The sequence below is a fragment of the Budorcas taxicolor genome, chromosome 15 (assembly GCF_023091745.1).
Source record: "Budorcas taxicolor isolate Tak-1 chromosome 15, Takin1.1, whole genome shotgun sequence".
Classification (NCBI taxonomy): domain Eukaryota; kingdom Metazoa; phylum Chordata; class Mammalia; order Artiodactyla; family Bovidae; genus Budorcas; species Budorcas taxicolor.
The window spans coordinates 46,615,326-46,635,278 of NC_068924.1; the positions used below are offsets into that span (position 1 = coordinate 46,615,326).

Sequence of the window (19,953 nt, forward strand, 5' to 3'; positions counted from 1 at the left end):
AAATGACTTTGGAAGGAGATTAAAAACACCATTAAATTCTGTTAAGTGGAGGTAACATATTTCTCTTCTGATAAATCTTTCTCTATGAAACTTCTTAATATACATTAGTATATGTGTTTTTAACAAAAACTTGGATGACATCACATTAAATATAAACACTGCTATTTTCTTAGGCAGCTAAGTTTTTTTATACAAGAAATTATAATATTAAATATACATAAAAATATTTTGCTTAATGTTTTTACTTTTATTTTTTAAGATGAAACACATAAAATGAAATATTTTAACAATTTAAAAATGTACAATTCAGCATTTGTTAGTACATTCACAATGATGTGTAACCACTACCTCTCTACCTAATTGTAGAATATTTCCATTACATTAAAAGCAAGGCTTATACTCTTTAAGCATCATTTTCTATTGCCTCTTCCCTTCAGAATAGGACAAACCCTAATTGGCATTCTTTTCTATGACTTTTATTCTAGCCATTTCAGGTTTATGGAATGACAAGATATGAACTATTTTTATCTGGCTTTTTTCACTTAGGATGTTTCGAAATTCATATTTTGCATGTATTAATTCCTTTCATTGTGTTGTTTCATTTTATGTGTCAACATGATTGCCATGGTCTGCCTAGATTAAACGTTATATTTGGGTGTGTTTGGAGATTGCACTAAGTGGTTAGCTAAGCTGGCTTATAGTATCTCTGCCTCTGCATCCATTTGTTTGGTTGTGGGGTCCTCACACTAACACTACATCCCTGTGTAGTTGCATGCCCTAGATAACTGCTCACCAAGTCAGAAACAATTGTAAGTTCCTAATGTGATTTCTCCAAAAGCCCTGTGACCAAATCTCTCCCATTTCCCAAAACCTGCCAATGTTCACCCTTAGACAAGACCCTTATTGAGCTACAAAACTTCTTCTTTATGGTAAAAATTGAATGATATATGCATCTGCATATTATTTTGGAAAATATTGATATCTTCACATTCATGAGCACTGTATATTTTTTCATTTAAATATTTATAATTTATTTCATCAGTACCACATAGTTCTTTATATATTATAATATATATATTATTATATGATAAGAATCATTGAGGATGGTGATTGCAGCTATGAAATTAAAAGACACTTGCTCCTTAGAAGAAAAGCTATGACTAAGTCCACTTTGTCCACCAGGCTGCTCTGTCCTCTCTATCCATGGGATTTCCCAGCCAAGAGTACTGGAGTGGGTTGCCATTTCCTTCTCCAGTGGATCTTCCTGACCCAGGAATTGAACCGGGGTCTCCTGCACTGCCAACCTAGATAGCATATTGAAAAGCAGAGGCATTACTTTGCCAACAAATGTCCATCTAGTCAAGGCTATGGTTTTTCCAGTGGTCATGTATGGATGTGAGAGTTGGACTGTGAAGAAATCTGAGTGCCGAAGAATTGATGCTTTTGAACTGTGGTGTTGGAGAAGACTCTTGAGAGTCCCTTGGACTGCAAGGAGATCCAACCAGTCCATTCTAAAGGAGATCAGTCCTGGGTGTTCTTTGGAAAGAATGATGCTAAAGCTGAAACTCCAGTACTTTGGCCACCTCATGCGAAGAGTTGACTCATTGGAAAAGACTTTGATGCTGGGAGGGATTGAGGGCAGGAGGAGAAGGGGATGACAGAGGATGAGATGACTGGATGGCATCATGGACTCGATGGAGGTGAGTTTGAGTGAACTCCGGGAGTTGGTGATGGACAGGCAAGCCTGGTGTGCTGCAATTCATGGGGTTGCCAAGAGTGGGACATGACTGAGCGACTGAACTGAACTGAACTCCTGCATTGCAGGCAGATTCTTTACCAATTGAGCCACCAGGGAAGCCCATGACAAACCTAAACAGCATATTAAAAAGCAAAAAAGCAGAGACATCACGTTGTCAACAAAGGTCCATAGAGTCAAAGCTATAGTTTTTGCAGTAGTCATGTATGGATGTGAGAGTTGGACCATAAAGAAAGTTGAGCACCAAAGAATTGATGCTTTCGAACTGTGGTGCTGGAAAAGACTCTTGAGAGTCCCTTGTACAGATCAAACTAGTCAATCCTAAAGGAAATCAATCCTGAATATTCATTGGAAGGATTAATGCTGAAGCTGAAGCTCCAATACTTTGACCACCTGATGAGAAGAGCTGACTCACTGGTAAAGACACCTGATGCTGGGAAAGATTGAAGGCAGGAGGAGAAGGGGATAATAGAGGATGAGATGGTTGTATGGCATCATCACTTCAATGGACATGAATTTGAGCAAACTCCAGGAAATGGCGAAGGACAGGAAAGCCTGGCATGCTGCAGTCCCTGGGGTCTTAAAGAGTCAGTCATGACTTAGTGACTGAACAACAACATAAGATCATAACATATAAGCATAGTCAGCATTCTACTTTCCGATTCTATGGAAAGTACATTAGTTACTTCATACAGTGGAATCATGGCTTCCCTGGTGGCTCAGATGGTAAAGAGTCTGCCCACAACACAGGAGACCAGGGCTTGATTGCTGAGTCGAGATATCCCCAGGAGAAAGGAAGATTCCCTGGAGAAGGAAATGGCTACCCACTCCAGTATTCCTGCCTGGAGAACTCCATGGATAGAGGAGCCTGGTGGGCTACAGTCTATGGAGTCACAAAGAGTTAGACATGACTAACAAGGGCTTCCCTAGTGATTCAGATGGTAAAGAAACGGCCTGAAGTACAGGACACCTGAGTTCAATCCCTGGGTTGGGAAGATCCCTTGGAGAAGGGAATAAATACCCACTCCAGTATTCTTGCCTGGAGGGTTCTATGGACAGAGGAGCCTGGCAGGCTATAGTTCATGGGGTTGCAATGAGTTGGACATAACTGAGGTACAAACACATTTTTTAAACATAGTAGAATCATATTTGTCCTTCTGTGACTGGCATTTATGCCTGATTATTTCATCATGTATATAAACTACATTGTTTGTTTATGGTTTTATTTGTTTGTATTTAATTTTTTATTTATGTATAGGTTTATTTAATGTTTACTTATTGTTGTGCAAGTTTCACGTGTACAGGAAAATGAATCAGTTATATATGTGTGTGTATGTATATATATATGTGTGTGTGTGTGTGTGTGTGTATATATATGTGTGTGTATGTATGTATATATATAGGCTTCCACTGTGGCTCAGCTGGTAAAGAATCTGTCTGCAATGCAGGAGACCTGGGTTGAGAGGATACCCTGGAAAAGGGAAAGGCTACCTACTCCAGTCTGACCTGGAGAATTACATAGACTGTATAGTCCATGGGGCCACAAAGAGTCACACATGACTGAGCTAATTTCACTTTCATATAAATATATATATATATATATATATATATATATATCAATTCTTTTTCAGATTCTTTTCCCATGTAGATTTTTATAGAATATTGAGTATAATCATGAGTAGAGTTCCCTGTGCTAGTTAGTTAAGGCTTTGTTAGTTATCTATTTTATACATAGTGAAGTGAAGTCGCTCAGTCCTGTCCAATTCTTTGTGACCCCATGGACTGTGTAGTCCACCAGGCTCCTATATCCATGCAATTTTCCAGGCAAGAATACTGGAGTGGGCTGCCATTTCCTTCTCCAGGGGATCTTCCCGACCCAGGGATTGAACCCGGGTCTCCCGCTTTGCAGGCAAACACTTTACCATCTGAGCCACCAGGGAAGCCCATTTTATATACATAGTAGTGTGTATATGTTAATTCCAATCTCCTAATTTATCACTTCCCCCCCACATTGCCCCTCTGGTAACCAGAAGTTTGATTTTGAGATATGTGAGTCTGTTTTTATTTTGTAAATAAGTTCATTTGTACAATTTTTATTAGATTCCACATGTAAGTGATATCATATGATATTTTACTTTCTCAGTCTGACTTACATCACTTAGCATGATAGTCTCTAGGACCATCCATATTGCCGCAAATGGCATTTCATTCTTTTCTTTATGGCTGAGGTATTTCATATAGTGGAATGATATTTGCCCTTCTGACTATCTTTTTTCACTCAACATAATTTTTTAAGTTCTATCTATGATGCAATCTATGACAGGATGTCTTATTTTCATGTATACAAATCATATTTCCTTACTTAGGCATACATCCATGTACATTTAGCTTTTTTTCACATCTTAGATACTGTGAATAATTCAATGATGAACGTGAAAGTGTGTATATCCCACTGAGATCCTATTGTCAGTTTTGGGGGGTGAATAACCAGAACTGGGATTGTTCTACTATTCAATAATTCTATTTTTAATTTTTTGAGGAAGCTACTCTTTCCATAGTGGCTGCACAATTTTATATTCTCACAGATCTCACAAGAGTTCCAATATCTTGACATCCTCACCAACAAATGTTTGCTAATTTTTATGATTGCCATCCTAACAGGATGTGAAAAGATATCTCACTGTGATTTTGATTTGTCTTTTAGGATAATTAATGACATTGAGCATCTTCTTATATATCTGTTGGCCATTTTTATGTCTTCCTTTAAAGGAGTGAAGAAAATCATAACATGTATTGTGCATCTGTAGTTTTTAATATGGTAGTTTTTTAAAAATTAATTAATTTATTTCAATAGGAGGCTAATTGCTTTACAATATTGTGGTGGTTTTCACCATATATCAACATGAATCTGGGTGTAGAGGGTGTGGTGTTTCAAGATACTAGAAATGCAAAATTGCATTCTTTATTCCTGAGAGGTAGCATTCAGTTCAGTTCAGTTAAGTAGAGTCGCTCAGTTGTGTCCGACTCTTTGCGACCCCATGATCGCAGCACGCCAGGCCTCCCTGTCCATCACCATCTCCCGGAGTTCACTCAGAGTCGCGTCCATTGAGTCAGCGATGCCATCCAGCCATCTCATCCTCGGTCGTCCCTTTCTCCTCCTGCCCCCAATCCCTCCCAGCATCAAAGGCTTCTCCAATGAGCCAATGCTTTGCATGAGGTGGCCAAAGTACTAGAGTTTCAGCTTTAGCATCATTTCTTCCAAAGAAATCCCTGGGTTGATCTCCTTTAGAATGGACTGGTTGGATCTCCTTGCAGTCCAAGGGACTCTCAAGAGTCTTTTTCAACACCACAGTTCAAAAGCATCAATTCTTCAGCGCTCAGCCTTCTTCACAGTCCAACTCTCATATCCATACATGACCATAGGAAAAACCGTAGCCTTGAATAGACGGACCTTAGTCAGCAAAGTAATGTCTCTGGTTTTGAATATGCTATCTAGGTTGGTCATAACTTTTCTTCCAAGGAGTAAGCGTCTTTTAATTTCATGGCTGCGATCACCATCTACAGTGATTGTGGAACCCAAAAAAATAAAGTCTGACACTGTTTCCACTGTTTCCCTATTTATTTCCTATGAAGTGATGGGAACAGTTGTCATGATCTTCGTTTTCTGAATGTTGAGATTTAAGCCAACTTTTTCACTCTCCTCTTTCACTTTCATCAAGAGGCTTTTTAGCTCCTCTTCACTTTCTGCCATAAGGGTGGTGTCATCTGCATATCTGAGGTCATTAATATTTCTCCCAGCAATCTTGATTCCAGCTTGTGTTTCTTCCAGTCCAGCGTTTCTCATGATGTACTCTGCATGGAAGTTAAATAAGCAGGGTAACAATATACAGCCTTGACGTACACCTTTTCCTATTTGGAACCAGTCTGTTGTTCCATGTCCAGTTTTAACTGTTGCTTCCTGACCTGCATACAGATTTCTCAAGAGGCAGGTTAGGTTTTCTGGTATTCCCATCTCTTGAACAATTTTCCACAGTTTATTGTGATCCACACAGTCAAAGGCTTTGGCATAGTCAAGAAAGCAGAAATAGATGTTTTTCTGGAAATCTCTTGCTTTTTCCATGATCTAGCAGATGTTGGCAATTTGATCTCTGGTTCCTCTGCCTTTTCTAAAACCAGCTTGAACATCAGGGCGTTCACGGTTCACATATTGCTGAAGCCTGGCTTGGAGAATTTTGAGCATTACTTTACTAGCATGTGAGATGAGTGCAATTGTGTGGTAGTTTGAGCATTCTTTGGCATTGCCTTTCCTTGGAATTGGAATGAAAACTGACCTTTTCCCGTCCTGAGGCCACTGCTGAGTTTTCCAAATTTGCTGGCATGTTGAGTGCAGCACTTTCACAGCATCATCTTTCAGGATTTGAAATAGCTCAACTGGAATTCCATCACCTCCACTAGCTTTGTTCATAGTGATGCTTTCTAAAGTCCACTTGATTTCACATTCCAGGATGTCTGGCTCTAGATGAGTGATCACACCATTGTGATTATCTGGGTCATGAAGATTCTTTTTGTACAGTTCTTCTGTGTATTCCTGCCACCTCTTCTTAATATCTTCTGCTTCTGTTATGTCCAGACCATTTCTGTCCTTTATCGAGCCCATCTTTGCATGAAATGTTCCCTTGGTATCTCTAATTTTCTTGAAGAGATCTCTAGTCTTTCCCATTTTGTTCTTTTCCTCTATTTCTTTGCATTGACAGCCTGAAGAAGGCTTTCTTATCTCTTCTTGCTATTCTTTGGAATTCTGCATTCAGATGCTTATATCTTCCCTTTTCTCCTTTGCTTTTCACCTCTCTTCTTTTCACAGCTATTTGGAAGGCTTCCTCAGACAGCCATTTTGCTTTTTTGCATTTCTTTTCCATGGGGATAGTCTTCATCCCTGTCTCCTGTACAATGTCACGAACCTCATTCCATAGTTCATCAGGCACTCTATCTATCAAATCTAGGCCCTTAAATCTATTTCTCACTTCCACTGTATAATCATAAGGGATTTGATTGAGGTCATACCTGAATGGTCTAGTGGTTTTCCCTATTTTCTTCAATTTCAGTCTGAATTTGGTAATAAGGAGTTCATGATCTGAGCCACAGTCAGCTCCTGGTCTTGTTTTTGTTGACTGTATAGAGTTTCTCCATCTTTGGCTGCAAAGAATATAATCAATCTGATTTCGGTGTTGACCATCTGGTGATGTCCATGTGTAGAGTCTTCTCTTGTGTTGTTGGAAGAGGGTGTTTGCTATGACCAGTGCATTTTCTTGGCAAAACTCTATTAGTCTTTGCCCTGCTTCATTCCGCATTCCAAGGTTGAATTTGCCTGTTACTCCAGGTGTTTCTTGACTTCCTACTTTTGCATTCCAGTCCCCTATAATGAAAAGGACATCTTTTTTGGGTGTTAGTTCTAAAAGGTCTTGTAGGTCTTCATAGAACCGTTCAACTTCAACTTCTTCAGCGTTACTGGTTGGGGCATAGATTTGGATAACTGTGATATTGAATGGTGTGCCTTGGAAACGAACAGAGATCATTCTGTCGTTTTTGAGATTGCATCCAAGTACTGCATTTCAGCCTCTTCTGTTGACCATGATGGCTACTCCATTTCTTCTAAAGGATTCTTGCCCGCAGTAGTAGAAATATGAACCCATAAAGAACTTTATTTGTTATTGTGGAAGTCCTTAGTGAGACTGACAGAAGCAATTTCAGTTAATGGAAGCGATGAGAGAAAGAAAAACTAAGGAAAGAGTGATTTCAATTTGAGGGGAAAAAATGGAGAGAATGTTGAAAACTCGTTTTAGAAGTTTTGAGGTCAAGGTGAACAGAGAAATGGGATGATACGGGGAGGATAATTGCAGTTTAGGGGTAGAGTTGTTCTGTAGGATTTTACAAGATAGTAAAGAAAAACAATTAAATAATTCAATGCAATTTTGTGTGTGTGACTAACTGAATTGGGGAGAGACAATGTGTGCTTTTTTTTCAGTTGAAAAGAGAGATAAAAGTAGATTCAGATTACTCTAAACTTCTCATATATAATTGAGTAAGTTCTGAAGAACTAATAAAAAGTGCCATTTCCTTTAGTCCCTTACTTGTCTTTTAATTTGGAATAATCTTAATGATAGTCCCTCAATTGTTTATCAGAATTTTAATTATCTGAAATATTTCATTTTATTAGTTTAACAATTGGAGATGAGATGAAAAAAGTCAATTTTTATCCAATCTCATGCCATTCTTATAAAAATAAGTTATGCTGTTTAGTAGATTTGATTAGATTTATCTACCTCACCTTCCAGATTGTGTGCTTTCAAATACAGTTTCAAAGGAAAATGAACACCAGATTAGCCTATAGTATAATAGTGTGTGTAGTCTGGCTAAGAGAGACCTATTCAGTATAAAGTAAGATTCTAATAAAATTCCCAGAAACTTAAAATTCATCATAGGATACTTTCTATCTGTTCCTTGGAAAGAAAGAGATATTTTGTTAGTGATTAAAAGTAGAGAGTATATATTTTCAGGGGAAAGTCACAACTGGCTATCTATTTATTAAATTCACTGTTTAAAACAAAATCATTTCCTCCCATTTTATTCACTTTTTTATGAAAAATGGTCTAATTTGTTTATGTTCAAGAAAACTTGGGTTAGTTATTAGACTAATCTTTCACAGCAATGAGAAAGAAGAAATTCATAGAAAGATTGCTGGCTGTGCAGGTGATACTGAGATTCTCATGACAGGACATTTATTTGGAGATGCACTTACTACTAGATAAGTCCCATTTTAGTGGCCAAAATAGAACTTGCAAGATTTTGCCAATTCCCGCCTAAACAGGTAACTCAAAGTCATCTTTCAGTTTTCTTTCCTGGGAATGCCTATTCATATGTTTTGGGATTTGGTATTCTTAGAACCTGAAAGGATTCCTGAAACACAGTCTCTTATCTGCTTGGTTTTCACCCCATACACAACAGGATTCATAGTTGGAGGCAACAGTAGGTAAATATTGGCCATAATGATGTGACAAGAGGGAGGGACTGTATGGCCCCCAAAGCGATGGGAAAAGAAGGAGAAGAAAGCTGGGCTGTAGGAGAAAACTATAGCACAGATGTGAGCCGTGCAGGTGCTGAAGGCCTTCCGCCGAGCTTCTGCTGAGGAGAGGCTGACCACTGCCCTCAGGATCATGGTGTAGGAGACTGTGATGCACAGGATGTCAAAACCTCCAATCAGGAGGGCTACCATCAGACCATAGATAACATTGACCTTGATGTTGCCACAAGACAACTTGGCAACAGACATGTGGTCACAGTAAGTGTGGGGGATTACGTTGCCTCTGCAGTAGGGCAGGCGCTTGGTGAGGAAAGGGAAGGGAATGATGAGCAACACCCCTCTGAGAAAGGTGGACACACCCGCCTTTGCAATGACGGGATTTGTGAGGATAGTTGAGTAGCGCAGAGGGTAGCAGATGGCCACGTAGCGGTCCAGGGCCATGAGCATGAGCACCCCAGACTCCATTCCTGTGAAGGTGTGGACGAAGAACATCTGGATCAGGCATCCATCAAAGCTGATTTCCTTCAGATGAAACCAGAAGATGGAGAGGGCTTTAGGGACTGTGCTAGAGCATATGACAAGATCAGTTAGGGAAAGCATGGCCAAGAAGTAATACATAGGTTTGTGTAAGGAGTCCTCACAGTAGATGAGGTAGAGGAGGCCACAATTCCCTGCCATAGCTACAACATACATGGAGCAGAATGGGAAGGAAATCCAAATATGCACATCTTCCAGTCCTGGGATTCCATTCAGAATGAATGAGGGTGGGACCCGCTCTGTTTTATTCAGCATTAGCATAATCAAATAGACTTAAACTTTATGTGACTTTTCCTAGAGTAAGATAAAGACAAGAGAAAACATAGTTTATGGTTACTTTCTCTTTTTCTGTGTTTTAAAATTCTGTAGTTTATTTGATCAGTCAACTTTCCTGAGTGACAGTGAGTATGTCTTCTGTTTATTGATTAGTTCATTTATTCACTCAACAAATTTTTATTAAGCAATTCAAGTTCACATCACAGACATTGATTCAAAATTGTTCTTTAAAACCAGTTTTTCACCCTCATAGATTTATAATAAAAGTAATTCTGTTATATCTTCTCTAAAGAGATTTTGGATAGAAAACTTCATTTGTTAATAAATATATAGATCTCTCTGTGGATGATATCCTAGTGTGCTTTGGTCACTATACCCATGAAGCAAAAGATATGAAGATTTTAAAAATCCTTATTATTGTTTAATAGCTGATCATTGATATTTAATTATTAAGGCACTGTTTGAAACCTTTTGTAAATATTAAATTATGCATTTCTCAATGGAGATTGAGGTCTCACAAATCAGAAAAATTTTGATTTGGTTTTTTCACATTTAAATTGACTCATTTTTGCCTTTTCTTATCATGGTCTATGTGCATTTATTAGAATGTTTTTGATTTCTAATCAGAATAAGCTTTCAGTAATAGGTTGTAAGTGGCTAATCTTGTTTAGGATGCATAAATATATCAATGGTAATGAATCTTTTTTTTTATTATGTCTTTCTACCAATCTTTCTACTTTACCTTTAAACATTGTCCTCTGAGATTATCTGGTGTCTGTAGCAAAAACAAAGCAAACTCGTTTCACACTATTATACTTTACTAAAATAATTCATGTACTTTGCCTTGATTATGCTTGTTTCTCTAGTAATATTTATCATTCAATAAATACACTGACATCTCCAATTTTTATTGTTTTCTCATTGGTTGTCTCTGATCTTTTGAATTTACATTTTCATATATTTCACAATGGAACACATGTTAGTCAAGTTCTAGTAAGAGACAATATAAATAAATGCAACTTTACATTTGATATTTCTTACCACACATCAAATGTATTTCTCATCTAAGAGCAAATTAATTACTTCCAAATTACATGCTTATGGCTAAATCTCATTTTCAATTTAAGTATTTGATATAAGTAAATGCTACCTCATCCTTTCATTAATTTTTTAATTTCTCATATGTATCTAAAATGTGACAATGTGGAAAACAAGAGTTTCACTCATTAAGGACATCAGAGTTAATGGACAAAGATGCATATACTATTTATCACAGTAAATGTAACAAAAATTAAAATAAAAGTATGTGCAACCTCCTAAATGAGCACTAGACTATTAAAGTGGGTGTTTATTGTTGTTGATGGGATGTTGAAGGAGGAGTTGGTGATTATAAAGAAAGACTATGTTGAAGAGAAGGTGTTTGGTACCTATTCAGAAGGGAAAACATGCTGTAAAGGAAACACATTTAATAAAAGGAATTCGAGAGAAAAGAATCAATATTCAAAAGTATGGAAATCAAATGATCAAGTCCGTGAGAAGTCACTGGGGTTGAGGGGACAAGTGGTAATTCAGATGCTTGGCCAGGAAGTAAACCACAAAAAATCCTGCAATTAGCAGATAATAAGAACTTCATTGATGCTAAATAATGAGTGATAAATAATTCATAAATATCCAGAGAGCCATTAGTTAACTTCATGGTGCTTAGAAAGCATTGGGCACTGAAGAAGCAAGAATCCTCTCCTACCCCTCCCTTAAGAAATACGGTCTGCAGTGTCTAGGAGTCAGGTCAGAAGAAGGAAGGAAAAAATTTAGTGCTATTGTAGTGTCTGCTAAACAGGTAAGAAAAATGAGCTTCATGCAAGCCTAAGGCTGATTGCAAACAACAGATAATAATTTAGCCAGTGGGCTCTAAATCACCAAAAATGTATGTAAGCTTTATATTTAGTAGAATGAAAATAATTCTGTGGCCAATTTCCCAAGGAAAAAAAATTGATTTCTATTAAACACCTTCTTAAGAACCCTATAATTACCAGAATATGAAACAGTTTATCTGATTTTTCATAGAAACATGGCCAGCTATCATGATGGAAATCCCACCAATTTATAGGATAGAAAATTGGATTCTATAATTGATTTTTGTAGTTCACTTAATCTCCTTGAGATTTATTATATCTCAATTTTTCCAAGATCAGGTAGTACAAGAAGAGCAGTATAGAGGAGAAATATATATGTAGATTTTAACCTTATCTTTTCATTTCTTAAAGATATGCATAAGGATAATTTCTATAACTTTCTTAAAAAACAAATTACTCATCCTTTTAAACGTGGTTAAAAATACTATTATAAGAAATACAGAGCCCAGAAACCAAATTCTGAAACACACATTAAGCCATTTAATTTATGGCAAAGGAAACACTATAGATTGGGAGAAAATACACCATTTTCTATAAGTATTACTGGATCAGTTGGATATACATTGTGGGAAAAGATACACATTTTGTTCATGCAACAGTTTTTTTTTTTTTAATGTAGAGTTAAATGTGAAATGCAATATACATATCTTCTTTAATATCTGGAATAGACCACAAAAGGTGCTCCCCACAGAAAAATGACAGAGTGAATTAAGTTAAAATTAATTTTTTTAATTGAAATCACTGCTGAAAGTATGAAAAATGAGCCACAGACTAGGATAAGATATTTGTAACACATAAGTTCAACAAAAATGAATATTCAAAATATCTAAAATACTCTTACAATAGCAATAAGAAAAGGAGGGAGGGACAAATTACATAAAATATATATTTCACAAAAGAGGGAAAAAGTGACAGTAAACATGTAGGTAGTCACGAATTTTTATATTAATTTGGAAAATAAATGCAATTTGAATGTCTCATGGCATAGAAACACATACCAAACCAGATAGTTAAAATGAAAAAGCATGAAAGATACCAAGTATTGGTGAGGACATGGAATGACTGGAATTCTCATACACTACTGATGCGAGTGTAAGTTTGAAATAATTTTGGCATATCTTGATGGTGAGTGTACATATAGCCATCACATCCATTCCAACTAAAAATGTGTACATATTTTTGCCAGAACATATCAACTATTAATTGAATGATTATTCCAATATTATTTGTAATATATTAGTAATCTAAATCTGGAAGATATTTAAATTTCTATTGATATCAGATTGGGTAAATAAATTTTGGTGTGTTCCCACAGTGAAACTTGATGACAATGCACAACCTATAACTACATGCACAGTATGAAAAATATAAATCTCACAAACTTAATTTTGAAAACTAGACAAAATAGTGGAGAAGGCAAAGGCACCCCACTCCAGTACTCTTGCCTGGAAAATCCCATGGACAGAGGAGCCTGGTAGGCTGCAGTCCACGGGGTCGCTAAGAGTCGGACACGACTGAGCGACTTCACTTTCACTTTTCAGTTTCATGCATTGGAGAAGGAAATGGCAACTCACTCCAGTGTTCTTGCCTGGAGAATCCCAGGGACGGGGGAGCCTGGTGGGCTGCCGTTTATGGGGTCGCACAGAGTCAGACACGACTGAAGCAATTTAGCAGCAGCAGCAGCAGCAGCAGCAGACAAAATAGAATGTAATATTTAACACCATTTACATTAAATACAAAAGTGGATCAAAGAAATAAGTGCTATTAACATAGAAGAGTGTTTTTCCCAGGTGTGAATGAGTGAAAAGAAGCGTGAGGAAGAGGGGTCTAGTGACATGCTGGGAATATTATCTTTCTTGATCTAGTTGTGAGAGATATGGGTTTCCGGTTGTAAAAAATCATCAAGATGAAATTGTGAAAATTTCATGTGTACATTATGCTACTAAATTCAGAAAATCATATTGAAGAGAACATTGAAGGAGCATACTGAAACATGCTACCACATTTTGTGTGTTGAATATTTCTAAATTTGTTTCAGACTGACAGCAATTTTAGAATGCTTACAAAAATTAATGCTCTAGAAAACCATTGAGTGCCACTAAATGAATCCTTTACTGTGTTCCATCTGAGAGAATATTCGTTCTACCTTCCACTAATAAATGTGGCTATTTCCATGTCATTATCTATAGGGAATATAATCACTTTAAAATTTTGCCTCAGAAAGTGCCACCAAGAAATGACAGATTAGATTTGTTAAAGCTTTGGAAAAAAAAAAAAGAAACACAGGTTGGATATATTGATACACATGCCCTTCAAGGACTTCTTGTGTCATTTCAAAATCTAAGACAGCTATGCTGACTGTCACAGGATGCCGCCTGCTGTTTTCTGTTCATATCACACTGATATTCTCTGCTTTGTGATATGTGGTTCTCTGCCATTTTGGTGCTCATCTTCCAACCCTCATCAAATATAGTTAATTCATATTCATTAAAAAAAGTTCTTCAGAAAGAATTGAATGCCTGTTGAATGTGACAGTAGTGAAACATTCTATAAATAATCTTAAAATAATGTAGTTATAAACTGCCATAATTAGAGGCAAGGAACTGATTTATTCAAATAATAATTATTTTCATTGTATTTAACTCATGGTGCTATAAAAACCAATTCGTAGTGGGAATCCTCCACAATTCAGTAAAATTATTTACTTTAAGGACAGTTTGTATATTTTTAAAAATGGACAGTTTGTATTTACATTAAAACCCCCGGTATCTAACAACCACCTGATACATATCAGATAACTTTTCAAACAGATGGATGAAAGAAGAAATAAATAAATGAATAACATTTTATGTTGACTTTGAAAATTTTAAAGTTATAATCTAATTAGTATTACTTGGAATGCATAAAATAAACTAGTAGAATAAAAAATAAAAAGCATCTTCCTCAAGATCTCTGGAGTCACACATATAGGAAACAAACATGGTTACCAAGGGGGAAAGGACGGGAGGGATAAACTGGGAAATTAAGATTGAAATATACAGATATTATATATAAGATAACTGATATGAAATTTTTGTATTAGCACAGGGAACTCTACTTAATACTCTGTAATGACCTATATGAGAAAAGAATCTGAAAAAGAGTGTATATAAGTATACGTAGAGCTGATTCACTTTGCTATACATGTGAAACTAACACAATATTGTAAATCAACTATGCTCTAATAATTAATTTAAAAAAATATTACTAGGAAGATACATGAATAAAAATTTCCTTGATAAAGTAGGGAAACAAAATACAGAGTGGTAAGAATAAGATGACAAACACAGAACAAATATATTGGTTTGGTCAATAAAGATAAATTACTTAAACCATCTATCAATTTTGACATAATTCTAATTAACAGAAAAATAGGATTTCTATTCCTTTCTTGTTTCTCTTAACTGTGATGTTCAATACTTGCTTTGAACTGTATTGTTGTTTAGCCACCCAGTTGCGTCCAGCTCTTCGCAACCCCATGGGCTGCAGCACTCCAGGCCTCCCTGTCCCTCACCATCGCCTGGAGTTTGCCCAAGTTCATGTTCATTGCATCAGCGATGTCATACAGCCTTCTCATCCTCTGAAGCCCTCTTCTTCTGCCTTCAATCTTTCCCAGCATCAGGGACTTTTCCAGTGAGTTGCCTGTTCGCATCAGATGACCAAATACTGGAGTTTCAGCTTCAGTATCAGTCCTTCCATTGAATATTCAGGGTTGATGATCTCCCTTAAGATTGACTTGCTTGATCTCCTTGCTGCCCAAGGGATGTTCAGGAGTCTTTTCCAGCACCACAGTTCGACGGCATCAATTCTTTGGAGTTCTGCCTTCTTTATAGCCCAGCTCTCACAACCGTACATGACCACTGGGAAGCCCATAGCCTTGACTATACGGACCTTCGTTGGCACAGTAATGTCTCTGCTTTTCAACACACTGTCTAGGTTTGTCATCACTTTCCTGCCAAGAAGCAATCATCTTCTGACTTTATGGCTGCAGCCACCATCCACAGTGATTTTGGAGCCCAAGAAGAGGAAATCTGTCGGTACTTCCACCTTTTCCCCTCTGTTTGCCATGCAGTTAATGGGGCTGGATACCACAATCTTAGTTTTTTTAATATTTAGCCTGATGCTGGCTCTTTCACTCTCCTCCTTCACCCTCATCAAGAGGTTCTTTAGTTCCTCTTTACTTTCTGCCATTGGACTGGTATCATCCGCATATCTGAGGTTATTAATGTTTCTCCCTCCTGTCTTGATTCTAGCCTGTAACTCATCCAGCCCAGCATTTCACAGGATATCCTCAGCATACAGGTTAAACAAACAGGGTGACAGCAGACAGTCCTGTCGTACTCCTTTCTGGATCTTAAATCAATCAGTTGTTCCATACAGCGTTCTAACTCTTCCTTCTTGACCTGCATACAGGTTTATCAGGAGACAAGGAATATGGTCTGGTATTCCCATCTCTCTGAGACCTTTCCACAGTTTGTCATGATCCACACAGTCAAAGGCTTTGGCATAGTCGATGAAACAGAGATAGATTTTTTTTTCTGAAATTCCCTTGCTTTCTCTATAATCCAGCAAATGTTGACAATTTGGTCTCTAGTTCCTCTTCCTTTTCTAAACCTAACTTTGACATCTGGAAGTTCTTGGTTCTCATAATGCTAAAGCCTAGCCTGCAAGATTTTATGCATGTCCTTATTAGCATGAGAGATGAGTGTGATTGTCCAATGGTTAGCACATTCTTTGGTACTACCCTTTTTGGGAATTGGGATGAGGATTGACCTTTTCCAGCTCTGTGGCCACTGCTAGGTCCTCCAGATTTGCTGACATAGTGAATGAAAAACCTTGAACTGTATATTGCATTGTAAATAGTGCACAATGCAATATTGCAACTTCTCTTAGAGCAAAAGGATCTCTTGACAAGAATGAACAATGTCAGTTTGGTGCCTTAATAATTTCTCTGCAGAAAGAATAATTACCTGTGTTGAAGAAAAATAGGGTACTGGGGTGTGATCAGAGTTACGGGAATAATAATACAAACACAGGACTATGGCCACTTATAAAATATTACTTTGATATATCTATTGCCTATCTTCATCCTCAAATTTAATAGGTAATAGATGTATTTTCATTAGACCATGTTTAATCCTTGGATTCATATTTTTCTTTTCATTTGAGGGTTGTTTACTCCATGTAATTTTTTCTATCCAAAATCAATGAAACAAAAGTCATAGGTCTGTCTCTGTAGTATATAATCAAGGCATATTGTATTATGATTTTGAGGAATAAGGAAAGAATCAGGGAAAAACAAAAGCATTTTTACCTTCAGACTAATGATTGAGAACCATTTTTCTAACTGTTTTCCTATTTCTCTTTGTCATGGGAGTGATTTGCTTCTAACTTCTCTTTGGATAGAGAAATAATAGAAATAATCATAACCACAATGTTACACTTGGGGAAATGCATATTTTCAAGAATGTCCAATATCATACAACATTTCTGCCTTAAAATTGTGTGACTAGAATCAAAGATTTATTTCTGGAAAAATAATAAGCAATAGCTACATATCCATAGTCCTTCTCCACTTTGTCTTACTGCCTACAAGAAAAAAAGAAAGAAAAGCAATCCTGCCATTATCGTTTCTTTTGTGTATATTAATTACCTTATGCTTTGCTTTCACAGCAAAACAGTGAGCTGAAGGCAATCTGGCCCAGGTATTCAGGGTCTTGGTTAAAAAAAATTCAAATCTTAGAATAAATGTGCTTGCATAGCAAGCAAACTTTTGCTTCCTTGCTATCTGTACTATCAAACTGAGCCTTTAAAGGAAAATGTGTGTTAAATGTCCCAAAGGGATGTTTCAGAGTATCAAGACACAAGTGTTGATGTAGGAATCAAAACATCCTCTATAGGAGGAAGAAACAGAGTAAACACTTTCCACTTTTAGTGCTGAAATAACGATACACAAATATGTGAATACTCTCATATATGTGTGTTTGTGCATTAACATGTATATTTGTTAGGGGAGAGACTGAAAGCAAACACAAGTCATTTTAATGAAAACTAGGATTAAATATTTTCTTTTAAATATTTTATCTCAAATGTACATTTGCCTTTGGGGTTTTCCCGGTGACTCAGCAGTAAAGAATAGCCTGCAATGCAGGAGACACAGGAGACATGGGTTTAATTCTTGGGCCAGGAAGTTCCCCTGGAGGACGAAATGGCAACCCACCCCAGTATTCTTGACCGTGAAGTTCTATGGACAGAGGACCCTGGTGGGCTACAGTCCTGCGGTCACAAAAGAGCCTAACAGAGCTTAGTCACTAAACAGCAAGCAATATTTCTCTTTTACTCACTGCCCTTTGGAAAACATATCAAGAGCAATTGAGTATGGACTCTCTTTCATTCATACCTTGATTTATTTGTTAACATTTCTTCTTTTATTCAGGCATTAGTTCATCTCCCCATTTAATAATGCTTATTGAGAATTTTCTACTCTTTAAGCTAAGCTAGGAAGTCTATGAGCATGGCCCCTGGTTTATAAAGTTTACTTTCAAGTAAGGGAAGTGATAAACATTATGGTGGTCTAGAAAATAGAGTCTTGGACAGTTTAAGCATATTATACTTACATATTAAGTTAGGAAAAATTAGATTAATATATATCCTTAGGAAAATAATCATGGTAATAGCAGTAATATTAAAGATAACTGATTCAATTTTTATCTGCTTAAAATAGATAATAAAGATAATGTCAACATATACTGAATAACTTGGAAAAACAGGAGGTATTTTAAAAAGATAGTAAAAAGCACCCATAGTCTACAACTTAGAGGAAACTTCATATGTAATTTATCCTGATTTAAAAAAATAGGTGGAGGAAACCAGAATTGAAAGAGACACATGTACCCCAATGTTCATCGCAGCACTGTTTATAATAGCCAGGACATGGAAACAACCTAGATGTCCATCAGCAGACGAATGGATAAGAAAGCTGTGGTACATATACACAATGGAGTATTACTCAGCCATTAAAAAGAATACATTTGAATCAGTTCTGATGAGATGGATGAAACTGGAGCTGATTATACAGAGTGAAGTAAGCCAGAAAGAAAAACACCAATACAGTATACTAACACATATATATGGAATTTAGAAAGATGGCAATGATGACCCTGTATGCAAGACAGCAAAAAAGACACAGATGTGTATAACGGACTTTTGGACTCAGAGGGAGAGGGAGAGGGTGGGATGATTGGGAGAATGGCATTCTAACATGTAAACTATCATGTAAGAATCGAATCGCCAGTCTATGTCCAATGCAGGATACAGCATGCTTGGGGCTGGTGCACGAGGATGACCCAGAGGGATGTTGTGGGGAGGGAGGTGGGAGGGGGGTTCATGTTTGGGAACGCATGTATACCCGTAGTGGATTCATATCAATGTATGGCAAAACCAATACAGTATTGTACAGTAAAATAAAGTAAAAATAAAAATTAAAAAAAAAGAAAGTAAAACAAAATAAAAAATAGGTGTATATAATATAATTATATGTATATTTATTATCTATATTTTAACAAAAAAAATCATAGCATGCAACAATATAGACTGGTATTTTTATTTAACAATTATGAGTCCATTTTCATCAGTTCAGTTCAGTTCAGTCACTCAGTTGTGTCCGACTCTTTGCGACCCCATGAATCACACCACGCCAGGCCACCCTGTCGATCACCATCTCCCAGAGTTCACTCAGATTCACATCCATCGAGTTCGTGATGTCATCCAGCCATCTCATCCTCGGTCATCCCCTTCTCCTCCTGCCCCCAATCCCTCCCAGCATCAGAGTCTTTTCCAATGAGTCAGCTCTTTGCATGAGGTGGCCAAAGTACTGGAGCTTTAGCTTTAGCATCATTCCTTCCAAAGAAATCCCAGGGTTGATCTCCTTCAGAATGGACTGGTTGGATCTCCTTGCAGTCCAAGGGACTCTCAAGAGTCTTCTCCAACACTACAGTTCAAAAGCATCAATTCTTCAGCGCTCAGCCATCTTCACAGTCCAACTCTCATATCCATACATGACCACAGGAAAAAACATAGCCTTGACTAGACGGACCTTAGTCGGCAAAGTAATGTCTCTGCTTCTGAATATGCTATCTAGGTTGGTCATAACTTTCCTTCCAAGGAGTAAACGTCTTTTAATTTCATGCCTGCAATTACCATCTGCAGTGATTTTGGAGCCCAAAAGATAAAGTCTGACACTGTTTCCACTGTTTCCCCATCTATTTCCCATGAAGTGATAGGACCGGATGCCATGATCTTCATTTTCTGAATGTTGAGCTTTAAGCCAGCTTTTTCACTCTCCACTTTCACTT

General features: G+C 37.1%; 1 protein-coding gene across 1 annotated transcript; it reads right to left on the reverse strand.

The window, feature by feature from the left end:
* Positions 1-8,666: 8,666 nt before the first annotated feature.
* LOC128060558 (olfactory receptor 52N4-like) lies at positions 8,667-9,632 on the reverse strand. The gene has a single exon (XM_052652960.1). The coding sequence runs from the start codon at positions 9,630-9,632 to the stop codon at positions 8,667-8,669; it is 966 nt and encodes a 321-aa protein (XP_052508920.1).
* Between the last annotated feature and the right edge of the window lie 10,321 nt (positions 9,633-19,953).